The following is a 14657-nucleotide window of genomic DNA, read 5'->3' as shown; positions in this document are numbered from 1 at the left end:
GATGAAGAAGATAAAATTATCTATATACAAGAAGGGGTCTCGTTTCAAGACCCCTTTCAAACTCACAACCACACACAGTCTTTATTAATGAGTCAGGATTGTATTCTCTTATCGATTTTTCCTATATAATAAAAGATGGCTCAACACATTGATTTTTTAAATAAACTTGGAAGTCTTGAACAAAAACAGGTTATTCGATTCAGAGAATTAGAATGAAATACAGTATATAAGATTGTGAAAATGGAAAGGATTAAAACTAAGTTTGTAAAGAGCATTTTAGTTGAATGTGAAGAGTTTAAAGTATTTCTTCCACCTAGATTTACAAAACATTTAACAGATAAAATGATTGATGGGATCGTTAAAGATGGAATAAAAATTAAATACACTGGACTAAAAGATAATTATCCAACTCTTGAGTTCTGTATGTAAATTTCAAATGAGGATCGGTTTTGTGAATCCAAAAAATAATAAAAATGACTAGAATATGTCTTCAGAAGTAAAAAAATGGAGTGGTTAGAATGGATCCTCAAAAGAAATTTATACTTACTAATAATTTCAATGTAATTGTGAAAAATGTGCAAACCGAACTTGAAATAGTTTTTGATATTAACGGCTGTCTATTCAGCTTGAATTATGATCAGTGGACAGAGTTTAAGAACTCATTGTTTCCTATTGAGAACGAGGTTAGCAGAAGATTCCATTATCAATATCCGAACTTGCAATTTTAAGTATGTTTTAAGTGTATAAGTGTTTTTATGATTTCGTTATCAATATCCGAACTTGTAATTTTAAGTGTATATGTGTTTTTATAGTTTCAAGATTATAAAAACTAAGACCTTTGGATATATAGAACATAATATCATTTGAATTTTAAAGATATATGTATAAATAAGGGATTTATTTGAGTTTTTTATAATTATATCCTTAGAGTTAAACAATTTATAAGACATTCAATAGATAGTCAATTTATTTCTCTATTGATTGCTGTTTGAATTTTGAAAATCGATTAATAAACAACGGATCTATAATGATTTAAAAGATTCGGGAATTTTTTGCGGGTTTATTTTTTAGATTTCGGGAAAATGTTATTCCTTAAAAAAGTCTTAGATTTTTGTGACAATTATGCTAGTATTTTTTATTTTTCAAAGGTATCAATAATTAGTGAAATTATTAAAAATTAGAATCGTATCCTTAAAGGTAGGCAACCAGTTATACATGAAGAAAATAGTACTTTTAAGTCTTTATCGATTGTCGTTTGAATTTTGAAAATCGGTTAATATTCGGTGAAGTTACAGCAAATTTTAGCAAAAATTCAAAATTTTCGGGAATTTTTTGACGATTTATTTTTGAGTTTTCGGAAAAATGTTATTCTTTAAAAAAGTCTTAGAATTTTATGTAGATTATGCTAGTATTTTTTATTTTTCAAATATCTGAATTTTTATTTTTTGCAGTGTATGCCAACTCAATTGTTTTCTGAAATTTGCCAACTTTTTTATTTGATGAGTTAGCACATTATTACTATGGGGGTAAAACTACCCTCTTAAAAATATTTTGGGTAAACACTATAATATTTGGGAAGTGGGTTGGCAACACTGACATTTTTTTTCGTTTTTGAACATTGATGTTTTAGCTATATTTGCTAGCTAGGTGGGCATTTTAAGAAGTTACTCACTTACTCAGTAGATAGTGCTGCATATCGTGTAGTTTATCACTTTGCTAATAGATGGCGTTACTTGTAGAAGTATTTGTTCATATATAAGGACCGAGTTTCACTTGATTTCTTTGAGTACATGTTAGCCGAGTGTGCTCGCTCATGGTCTGGCCAGCTATGAGTAGTTATCGCATGGTCGTCGCAGGTTCGAGTCGCCTCCAAGCCAGAAGAAGGATTTTCATTCTCTCCTCTATAAGCTAAGCAAATCAGATTGAGTTGACGTGAATGGAGACTAGCGCTAGTCGGGAAAAGAAAACGGAGGCACAAGAGAAGCAGCAACAGAAAGAGAAACAAACAGAAAAAGGAGCCTGAGAGGCAGCCAAAAGCAAACCAAACAAACAAATAAGAGAAAGGCGTAAGTCCTCTCAGGTCCACCTGTGCACAGATTTTGCTGCTTTTTACTTTGAAAATTTATTTGTTATAGAGTTTTTATCATTTTAAATGTCATAAAGCCTATGCGGCATACTAAACTTTATCTTCTTATAATTCAGCTATTTCTGAACCGATTTGGACCAAACAAAAACTATTTTTTCATTCAAAGACAGCACTATAAGTTATAAGTTTTTAGATGTAAGTTTTTATGATTTTAAATGTCATAAAAGCCTATGCAATATCACTTTGGGCTATGCAACTTAGTATAGTTTCTTGGGTCCTTCTGTGTTGACTAAAAATATATACGAAATGTGTTAACTTGGAGTTTTGGCCCAGAACTGAGGTTCGCTATCTACTGTAAAAAAATAATTTTTTTCCTTAATATTTAATATTGAATGAGAATATTGAATCTCAACAATAGCCACTTCCCCCTTTTCACGGAATTCCATTCTTTGATGACGTTTAGTAGTGTATGATGTTAAGGTGTTCTCAGGAAAATATTCCTTAGAACTATTACTAGGAAGCGTAACGTAAAAGTCTCCATCAGGTTCCATTGCACTTCTCGATCTTCTTTACGGATGATGTTCTTCTGGGCAATCAACTTGTCAATAACTCTTCTGAAGTTTAGTTTTTTAAAATTTTTTCTCTGTAGATACTATAGTTAATGCACTGATACTATTTTAAGCTACGGTACTCCTTTAAATAGTTTCGTATTCCTTAACTTCTCACTCAATAAATACACTATATCTATTAATTAAAAAATTTAGGCCTATTACAAATAAGAAAACTCCTATCGTATTCAAAAACAAATCTAGCAACACAAATTGAAAAAGGTCAAACCACGGCCTGAGGGTAATTAAACCTTCCTTAGTTCCACTACCTAAAATTTTCTCCTAACCTACTCAAGCAATTACAATCATAGAAATCTCGGCCCCGCAAAAAGATTAATACATTTAAGGGTAATCAATGTAATATTAATAATAAATATTCCCGCACACTCCCACCTGAACAAGAATATAAATTAGAATAAGGTATTCCGTGCTGTGTATATGAATATAAATATAATCTATAAGCAGCTCTAAAAAAGGAAAGTAAGGCTAATCCTAACATACTGAGCCACGATCAGCCAACAATTCTATTCAATAGACTAAGTTTCCTAATAAATTTAATGTAGCTGGTGCGGCTATATTAGCAATTCTTAACAAAAATCATCATAGCGCCATGCTTGGCATAAAAGACAATATGCCACGATTAACTAATAGTCTCCGACTCCCTAGGCGCTCCGACTCTCTCTTTGCAAGGCAGAATAATCCCGATGAACATAAGCCGTGCGCAATTATTAATGTAAGAGCCAGGGTTGGCTGGTTTAAACCAGCTGTTTTTTTTAAAAAAAACAACTGGTTTAAACCAAAAAACGAAAAATGTTTGTAAAAAGTGTAAGTGTTTGTAAAATCTTGATGAACACACATTTGTGGGTTATCACGTTTCACTTCCGTATATTATTTGTATTATATTCAGACCTAAATTCCCCATTCATTACTCAAAAAGATTATACTACAAAAGCAACTTTTTAAATATAAGTTTATAAATGTTTGTTTTGTGATTTTTTTGTAGTTATTGTTATGTAATTGCAATCAAAGAAAAATACTAAATATTGTTTCGTTTCAATGTTTACTATTGATAAAATACATCGAAATGCCGTACTTTTTGTCTGTGTGTGTGGGGGGGATCATACAGACCCCACGAGAGGCATTTAGTGAAATGAGAAGTATCTTTGCTATCTATTTATGTATAAATGAGTCTGAGCCAAAGTGGATTCAAATAATTCGTATCTTTATTCACTTTTCTTACTGATATGCAAATTAAGTCGTTGTATTTCTTTAATTTGGATCAATAGAAGTCGTTGTTAACTAACTTGAACTAAATTAGTTCTTCTGTACTCCGTAGTACTTTGAAATTGTCCATATGTAATTCTGTATAATGGTTTCTCTTTTGCAACTGTTTATCTTTTTGTCCTTCTGAAATGACTCTTGACGGTTATATTAAGAAGGGTGTAAAGATGAGTACAACGTATTTTTATCAGGATTCCTTCGTGGGTGAGTCGGCAGACGTATCGCATTCGTGGCCAATTGGTCCTGGTTCCGAGTTCAAATGGAGGACAATTTCTCCCGGATGTAACTCGAGAAGCAGTTTTTATTCCGCTTTAAGCTTATGTGACCCCTTCCGGCATAACCTGGTTGTTGCATAATAACATCAAGGCGAAACAAACTTATTTCTGTCCATATATGATATGAATATATAGAGTAAATTATTTAAAGCAAATAAACCTGGTTTAAACAAAAAAAAAAAAAAAAACGTTTTTTTTTTGGTTTTTCAATAAAAACCATGGTTTTTGCCAACACTGGTAAGAGCACCTCTAAATCCTCATAACCCCATCGTTATTAATCCTATTAACACTAAGCCCATATGGGCAACAGAAGAGTTGAGTTGATTTTAGTTTAGCGTCCCTTTCAGCAGCGAGGCTATATGAGACGTGGACCTACTGATTAACGTGAAATCCGAACCACATGAGCTTCCGCAGGGCAACAGAAGAATAAGCAGTTAAAGATTTTCCATCAACTTGCCGTAAACATACTAATCTAACTGATCAAATACCTACAACACTAATACCAAATCAAATTAAATTTATACTCATAGCCACATTTTCCATAAAATACATAATACGCAATAGCCCATAGCCCCCTAATTTCAATAAGACCTTTGCCAAAATTATTGAACCACTTAGAGGCGCTTCAACGCGCGCCTTAGTTAATCAAAGATGAACTAAAAATATATGCATTTTAATAAAAAAAGCACCAACTAAATCAAAATACCACTATAATGCCCAAACATATCACACTTCTCATATTAATAGTTAATAAAGTACCCTTGACATATTCCAAATAAAAATGCCAATCTAAAGTGGTAATGAAGCAAATAAAGTATAAAACAATATATTCCCGCCTGTACTCGTCCAGGTTGATAGCCCCAGTCTAAAATTAAAACAATGTAGGAATTAATGAACCCTCAGAAAATAAAATAAACTCAAGTCTTAATAAAACCATCATCAAATGCTTACTCTGAATAGCAAAACAAGCTATTCCCAAAATAACTAGAAAACAAAACAAATATTATTTTCATAAGCTTTTGTAGTTTAACCAAAACGTTGGTCTTGTCAACCATTAATTAATCAAATTCTAAAAGCATCAAGAGAAAGTATGAACTTATCTTTAGTCTCCAAAACTAATATTTTAATAAACTACCTCTTGAAATTAAAACCTGAACTTACTTATGATTTTAATACTTTTAAGATTCATTTTAATTCAAATATTTCATCTCTTATCAATAGGACTAATACTTATTATCAACATCAGCACTACATGTCCAACTATTTCAATTATAATAGAATCTCCTTGATTCTCTTATTTTCGTTTTCTAGTTTCTCTAGGGGGTATGTTACTTCTATTCATTTATGTTACAAGACAAGCATCAAATGAAAATTCACCTTAACCCCTAACCTTTTCTTATTAGCCGTTCTTATTTCTTTGCTCTTAATCCTCATTACAATTGTCGACCCCCTTCTTCTACCAAATATAATTTCTATGCCAGATCCTCATGTCTGTACAACTTTTTATCAAGAAATTCACGGCATAAAATTTTACATAACATCAATCTTAATAAATACTATTATACTGGCTACATATCTATTTATCACATTAATTGCAGTACCTAAAAATTACTTCTTTATATCAAGGCCCTCTGTGGCCCTCTAAGACATATGCCAACACCAATCGTCTGTATCATCCTCTTTTTATAATTGCTAATAATGCCTTAGTCGGTCTTCCTGCACCAATTAGCATCTCATATTGATGAAATTTTGGGTTTCTTTTTGGTTTATGCCTAGTTATTCAATTTGCCACAGGCATATTTTTAGCAATACACGATGTATGAAGAATTGAGTTAGCATTTAATAGAGTAATTCACATCTGCCGAGATATGAATTTCGGTTGACTTTTACGTACCTTACATTCTAATGGCGCATCCTTCTCTTCATTTGCCTTTACTTACATGTTGGACGTGGGATATACTACGGCTCTTATCTTTATCTTCACACTTGAAGAGTAGGTGTTGCCATTCTACTTTTAGTAATAGCAACAACCTTCGTAGGATGTCCTACCATGAGGTCAAATGTCTTTCTGAGGGGCAACAGTTATTACAAATCTACTCTCAGCTATTCCTTACTTAGGAACAATATTGGTACAATAAATTTGAGGATGATTCGCCGTAGATAATGCTACCTTAAATCGATTCTTCGCCTTCCATTTCCTCTTCTTTCATCGTCGCCGCCATATCAATAGAACGTCTCCTATTCCTCCATCAAACAGGCTCTAACAACCACTTAGGGCTCAATAGAAATCAACATAAAATTCCTTTCCATCCCTCTTTCTCAACAAAAGACACTATTGGATTCTTAACAATAATATTAGCTTTAATATTACTTACTCTCTGGAATCCTTATATATTAGGAGACCCTGAAAATTTCACTCCAGCCACTCCTCTAGATACACCTGTACAAATTCAACCAGAATGGTACTTCTTGTTCGCTTATGCCATTCTTCGTTCTATTCCTAATAAATTAGGAGTTATTGCCTTATTAATATCAATCCTCATTTTTATAATTATACCATTTCTCCACATTAGAAAAATACGGGGCCTACAATTCTACCCTATTAATCAAATTATGTTTTGAATTATAGTTGGCACAGTATTCCTTTTAACTTGAATCGGTGCTCGGTCAGTCGAAGATCCTTATATTTTAACCTGCCAAACTCTCACAGTCATCTACTTCGCTTATTTCCTGTTTGTACCTTACCTCTCCACCTTATGAGATTCCTTACTAAATAAAATCTAGTTCTTTGGCTGAGAATAAGCATATGTTTTGAAAACATACAACAGAGCAAAGCTCTAAGAACTTATTCTCAATTTAATACACTTAAATTAAAAGAGAAATAAAAAGAAGCTTTGTGCCTCCTAATAATAAAAGATAATTGAGAGATAAAGGTAAAAAACACTTTCAAGCAATATATATTAGTTTATCATAGCGAAACCGAGGTAAAGTCCCTCACACCCAGATAAATGCAAAAGAAATAAATACTAGCCTACAAAAAATGAAATAGAAAAATATAACCTCAAAACAAAGTGCTAAACAAAGCTCTTATAAATAAAATACTAGAATACTCGGCAATAAAAATAAGGGCAAATCTCCCTGCTTTGTACTCAATATTAAACTCTGAAACAAGCTCTGATTCCCCTTCAGCAAAATCAAAGGGAGTTCGATTAGTCCCTGCTAAGCAAGAGGCAAACCGGACTAATGCTAAAGGAAACGTAATTCACAAAAATCACAATTCCTGTTGATAATAACCGAAATTTAACAATCTATATACCTCAGCTAAGAATACAAAAGACAACAAAATCAAAGCCAAACTAACTTTATAAGACATAGTCTGTGCAATTGCTCGCAGCCCTCCTAATAAAGAATATGAAGAATTAGAAGATCACCCAGCAATCATTACTGTATACACACTTATTCTAGTACATCATAAAAAAATAATAGTCCTAAAGAAAAAAAACAATATAATACTTAAGTAAGGAATTCTTAATCACACTAATAAAGACAAAAATAAGCTAAAAACAGGAGCTAAATAATAGGGATAATAATTAGATATACTAGGAAAAACTTGCTCCTTAGTAAACAATTTAACTGCATCTGCAAAAAGCTGTGGTAAACCACAGATACCCACCTTACTACGACCTCGTCGAATCTGAATGTACCCTAAAACCTTTCGTTCTAATAAAGTTAAAAATGCAACTCCATCTAAAAGGCAAATAATCAAAATTAAATAAGAAATTACATCTATAATATAATCATAATACACTATTAATGGACTCACTGCATCCAATTATTAGATCCTAAATCTAATGCACTTATCTGCCAAATTAATTATTAATTATTTTTATTCCTCAACAATAAATATTCTTAGTACTTGGTCTTTTCCTACTAAAGTACTATATCAAAATAAAGGATAGAAACCCATCTGGCTCACGCCGATCTGAACATAGATCCTGTAAGATTTTGAAGGTCGAACAGACCTATATACTAAGCTTCTACACCTAGATAAAATCTTAATCCAACATCGAGGTCGCAATCTCTTTTGTCGATATGAACTCTCAAAAAAAATTACGCTGTTATCCCTGAGGTAACTTAGTCGAATAATCATTAATAAAGGATCATAAAAATACTCAAAAGTAATAATTACAAAAGGAGTTTATTTATCTTCTCGTCGCCCCAACACAATAATTAAATAGCAAATATATTTATTATCAACTACAAAAAATACTACTCAAATATACAGATCTACAGGGTCTTATCGTCCTCTTAAATCATTTAAGCCTCTCACTCAAAAGTAAAATTCAGCATCACAAATAAATACAGTCTTCCACTCATCTAGCCTTTCATACAAGCCTACAATTAAAGGACTAATGATTATGCTACCTCCGCACGGTCAAGATACAGCGGCCGTTTAAACTCTCACTGGGCAGGCCAGACCTTATATTTTAACAAAAGGACATGTTTTTGGTAAACAGGCGGAGGAAAATTTTGCCGATTTTTTCTATTCATTCTCTCCAGTATACAAATAACACCATTGTAAATTATCTGACATAATTTAAAATAAAAGTACAATATTAAATTAAATGTAATAAAATATAATAAACACCTCAAATAAGTTATAACCAAATTACAAATTATAGCTACCTCTAAGCCCACATCTTTCATTTAAAATAACATCATATTATAAATAATAAAAGTAAGGAGCAAATCCCCCTTATTATTACTTACGGCCAAACTACAACGAAATTAGAATTCATAACAAGCTAGCCGCAGCTGAATTAAATTCAATACTTGTACAATAGGGCGGGGCGAACTTCAAGAAATGTAAAGAGAAGCTTTTGCCTCTAGTTCTAAAAGTTGATACAGGTAAAGATAATTTCGTATGTAAAATTTCAGATTTTTATCTTTTGATTTAAGGGTCCCAACTTTGAGTTAACAATGAAGCTATTATTGGCATATGATAAAAAGTATTTTTTTTTCTGTTCAATATGTTTATTGTTCTAAAACATGCATTAAAATTTTTAAAGAAGTATTACTTAATTATCTACTTTCAGAAACACATGCTTAGTATCCAAATTTTCAAATTTCGTACTTGATTTCTCGGATGAAGCAATCATTCCATGTCTGGCTTTATGACCAAAAACTTTTGTGGAAACCCTGCAAACTTCTTTTACGACTCGTTCAACTGCTTGTGAATGACATTGAATTCCTGTAAATTCCGGTGGTCCTATTTCATTCTTTGTCAGCAATTCTTCACCTGACATTGAGTTTACAAGTGGAGGTAGCGTTGTGACGGAAGCATTCCAGTCAATCATCTTGTAGTAGTTTTCTGTTTCGAGATGAATCATAATATATGATTTATAAAATTTTCTCACTCCAGCTTCATTGGTCGTTATTAAAACAACAATCTTGTTTACTGCATCTTTTCTTACTTCAATGTCTGGATCTGCAAGAATATTTTCACTCCGGGCAAAATAACAATTTAACTTTAGAGATCTTATTGCAGCTTCCTTCATCTCACTATCGGGTAGATTTCTAACTTACTCCAAAATAAAATAGAAGTAACGTGATCCATCAGTGCAGTTGGAATGGGTTTCTATCTCGAACAAACTTGGAGCATACACCGTAACGATGTAGGTTACAAGCTGCAATAGGTTTTTGGATGGATTTTTTGTGCCCATGAAGAAACGAAGGGTTCGATTGGCGAGCGTCAACCACCTGGTGTGGTTAAGGGCACCTGGAGAAGCAGTTTGTAAAAATTTTATAGCAGCAGCATCAGCGTTGTCCTTTCCGTTTTGTACTGCGATGCAAGCAATTTTTCTTGGGAGAATTAATATGTTGTTTCAAGAAAATTATACTTGTTTCTGGCCCAGCTTTCTGCTAGTGAATAAGTTTTTTAATAGGGAACACTTGTTTGGCATATATCTGTTCACTGTTTACATTCATTTCAGGTAGTAGCCCGTTAGCACCTAGTGGCAAGCGAGTTCAGATTTTGTTACCTAACACTTGTGCAATATGTTGCAGCATCTTAATAATTTTTGGTTCGATTGCATTATTAGTTGCCTATTGGTGTATCTTTAGGTGTTGTCTGATTTGCCGCGTTGGGCCTTTTTGTGGTAGAGTGTTGACATCTGTGTTTCAGGAAAGTGTCGAATAAACTCTTAGTTTCGGGCAGCGAAATACAATGTCTCGTGTATTTAAATAAACCACATTTTGTTATCTGTGCAGTGGACTAACGTTCAAAGCTCAAAGAAGCACCATTGGACGTTTAGTTAAAAATGCTAATGAGTTGCGCTTTGCCTGTAGGTTTGAGACCACGACAAGTCTTGGACTCCATACATATGTTGCAGTAATTGCTCCAGGAATTTGAGAAACTGGTTGCAAGGATATCGTTGTTCTATGAAACTTGCTGTTACTCTGATTTGGTGCGAACAAATAGGAATCATACATCTGAATACTAGTTTTGCTAGACATATGTAAAGTGCTTTCTTTTACTTTTTTTATCTAAATCTAACAACAGATAAGGTACTCTAATTAAAAGTAAGGTATTCGACTAACTCTCTACAGTAAAGATCTTCCAATACACAATACTTAAGAACATTACACGATGGATTAAGTACAAGATTCCTCAGACGTTCCAAAAAAGAGGGAATTTGTAGACTTCACCCATCTGCATTCAAGTCAGCGTAATAAGATGGGCTTGAGGATCGTGCACGACACAAATCTTTTTAAGTAAAACGGGATTGTTGGTCTTTACGCTTCGAAGCTTGAGTCTTTTACTTCAAGATGTTATAGTCAAGCGTGATTAGAAAATAACAAAGACAATTTGACGACTTTTAGTGGAAAATGGTAGCATTGTTTATTGCAAAGTTAGACATGCTTTATTTCAGACTTTGGAACATATAATCTCACCGAGTATCGCGTTTTTCTTGGGAGATTCAGACGAAGTCTGAGGGCAGTGCTTCATCATATTAGAAATGCCCACCCATGTTCTGTTGTAGCATATGAGAATCATACAGAGGAAACAGTTATGGTATGAGCACGAAATTGGATTGTACTGTATAAAAAGATCTATTTAATGATACAAGTGTGTGTTGGCTTGAAAGTTTTAGATATTTTCACAAGAATGCAACAAGAAACACTAAGTATCTTTGTTTAGTATGTGACTGGCATAGACGTGATAACACAAACCACTACGACTGTAACTACTGACATCAAACAAGGATTTCATTCGTGGGACAGAAAATCCCGTAAACCAGCTGTAAACCGTCAAGATGTACTTTGCAACTGTCAAATTTGAAGCTTGGGTTGGAAAACATTCTTCTTAAATGACTAGATAGAGGTTTTGCTTTCAGACACATTAAGGACAAATTCTCTAAATGAGGCAAACATAAAAGAAGGAGTCTTTCTTCGTCCAAAAATTAAATCGGTCTTGATTCAACACTATTGGCACGTGTAATCTCCGTCAGCTGTATGTTTTAACATGTGTTTTTTCAAACGTGATCTTCTTGTAAATTCCATTGCACATTGTACGCATTTGAAAGGTTTTTCAGAGGCATGTATTAACACGTGTGATGCAAAATTTGATCTTCCTCTAAAGCCTTTTCCACACTCTTGACAAGTGTGAGGTTTCTCCCCTGTATGAATTAAAATGTGCGTTGCTAAACTTGATCTTCCTCTAAATCCTTTACCACATTCTTGGCATGTGTGAGTTTTATCGCTTGTATGTATTAACATGTGCGATGTCAAATTTGATTTCCTTCTAAATTCCTTTCCACACTGTTGGCACTTGTGAGGCTTTTCTCCTGTATGTAGTAACATGTGTGTGGTCAAATGTGAATTTTGACTAAATCTCTTTCCACACTGGAGGCAGCTATACGCTTTTTCACCTGTATGTACTAACATATGTTTTGTCAAATTTGGCTTTTGTGTAAATCCCTTTCCACATTCCTGGCAGGTGAATGGTTTCTCACATGAATGTATCAACATATGTTTTGTCAAAGATGATTTTTCTCTAAATCTCTTGCCACATTCTTGACACGTATGAGGCATGTCACCAGCATGAATTAATGTGTGTCTTTCCAAATTGAATCTTCTTCCAAATGCCCTTCCACAGTCTTGACATGTATGAGGTTTTCCAAAGGTATGTATTGACATGTGTGTTTCTAAATCAGAAATTCGATTGAATCTTAATCCACGTTCTTCATATGTGTGAGGTTTTGTACTTCTATGTTTTAACACGTGTATGGCCGAACGTGATCGAGTAAATTCTTCATCAAACTGTTTCCAAATGTGACAATTGTCATCTGAATGAGAAGTTGTTTCCTTTCGTCAGATAATCGTACTCGGTTTGGCGGGAAGAGAATGCTTACGGCCCCTGGAAGAAATTTAATAAATTAGGAAATGCAAAACTCCGGTATTGATATGGTAAACATAAGGAATGGAAATACTTGCATATAAAACATAAGAACAAAAACATTTTTCTAAAATGTGAGGCGTTCCCAGTTAGTCTTACGTTAAAGTTTGACAAATTTGTTTCTAATAATATTCTAATATTTTATAAAGTCCTGTAGAAATGTGTAATCGAGAATTATCGCGGAATGTTCATCTTTCTCCATTCCCCAAACAAGAGGATATTATTAGTTTTACTACCTCAAATTATACATATTTTTATATAAGCGATATCAGACAACACAAGAACATAAATAAATTCATATATTTAACTATGGAATGAACATCTAATTAGGTGAAAATAGAGGGGCGATGACACTGAAAATGTTTATGTATTACATCGTTAATTTTTGTGCCAGAAGAATCAGTAATTGGGAGAGCTTTTAGCAATTACAGCTACTAAACCTGTTACTAGTATGACAAAGAAACAAAAGAAGGGTATAACAACTTTTAAAATTTTTCAAAAAATGCGTAATTTCAAGCAGTACACCAAATTTTTCTATTTTTTTACCGCCTGAATGATTTAATATTTCAATTTTAATATATATTTTAATCTTTGCGACTATTGATATATACAACTTGGCTAAATGATATACGCACCTAATTATCCTTCTCAAATATAGCCCTTTGAGTAACTGTGAGCTTTCAATTGTATGCCATTTTTTATTTACTTGTAAGAATTATTTAATGTTAAGGTCGCAGAAACTGCAACTAAACTAATGAGGACAAGCATTTCTCCGTTTGTCTCTCTTAGCTTATTACTGTTAGTGGCTATCAAAATTATCAATATTATTATGCTATAACGTCGCTAGTTTCTAAAACAGAGATATAACTCTGGTATTTTATGTTTCTGCTTATCATACAAAATTAAAGTTTGAAATAATCCAATGTGTTGCTATTCGAAGAAATCAAAATTCTGTATTGTGTTTGGAAACATGCTAATCACTTTTACGCAACTTACTAGAGTGAAAGTATCATTATTCTTATCTATAGTAAATTAAAATCACCCTATTAAACATAATATTTGAAGATAATATTATTTGTAAGAACTATCCATAGTACTCATATTTATTATATCGATTTTTTTATTTGATATTTTATCCAAGACGTTTCACGGTTAATATCCATAAAAAGCTAAACGTATGAAATTTCTACTACAACATTTTCTTTGTCTATTCAGCTATTATGTGAAATATCAACCCTAAACCTTTAACATACACTTTATCACTTTTCTTTCGTAAAACATTCTGCAAACTATTCACCATTATATTCACATTAATTCTTGTTCATAAAATTTCCTTTGTATATTCTTGTTATTTACCTTAGAAGGAATTAGCTAACTGAATGATCTGTGGAACCTGATGGTTCCATTCTGTTTTCACAAAAGCTCTCCACTGAATTCTATCCTTAGCTAACTGGATTCAGTTTTCAACCTTGTACTCCTATTTCTACGAAATCTTAGTATTGTCCTGGAATTTGTGTCTAGGTCTTGATAATGGTCGCTTTCGGATATGCCTTCGATTTCAAACTTTGAAAGCGTTCCTGCTTCCATCCTGTCTACATGAGTTTTTGAGGTCATTCTCGACGTGAAAGCTCCTGGATAAAAGTTTTCCTACACGGACTTTACTTTTGGTTTCATTTACACATATTCATTTACATGTAATTACCTGTTGAATTGAGAAATATCACTAGTAACCTCGAACAACTTAGTTATTTATTATATAGTACATGAATGACCTAAATGTTTCCAATATTATTTCATAAAAAAAGTAATAAATATTTTAAAGATTAATGGAAGATAGGAATAGTAAAAGCTAATAGAAGATATCATTTGAAAATTAGAATACAGCTTAAAGAAAAAAGAAAGTTACGTTTTGGTAAATATGCATATTGTACATTAATCATTTTATCAAT

General features: G+C 32.8%; 1 protein-coding gene across 2 annotated transcripts in view; it reads right to left on the bottom strand.

Moving 5' to 3' along the window:
- LOC145686773 (uncharacterized) overlaps positions 1-14657 on the bottom strand; it is a 453410-nt gene that overhangs the window by 422094 nt on the left and 16659 nt on the right. The window contains exon 2 of one of the 2 annotated variants that reach the window (XM_081760428.1): positions 12445-12669. The exons of the other annotated variant lie outside the window; for it this stretch is intronic. Within the exon in view, the coding sequence (XP_081616554.1) occupies positions 12624-12669 (46 nt within the window). The 3' untranslated portion in view covers positions 12445-12623. Of the gene's footprint in view, positions 1-12444; positions 12670-14657 lie in introns of those variants that run through there. 2 annotated transcript variants of the gene reach the window in all.

This window comes from Thermobia domestica, chromosome 5 (genome assembly GCF_964235325.1).
Source record: "Thermobia domestica chromosome 5, izTheDome1.hap1.1, whole genome shotgun sequence".
NCBI lineage: Eukaryota > Metazoa > Arthropoda > Insecta > Zygentoma > Lepismatidae > Thermobia > Thermobia domestica.
Note: the sequence above shows the minus strand (reverse complement) of the source record. Positions and strands in the feature narration are given on the sequence as shown.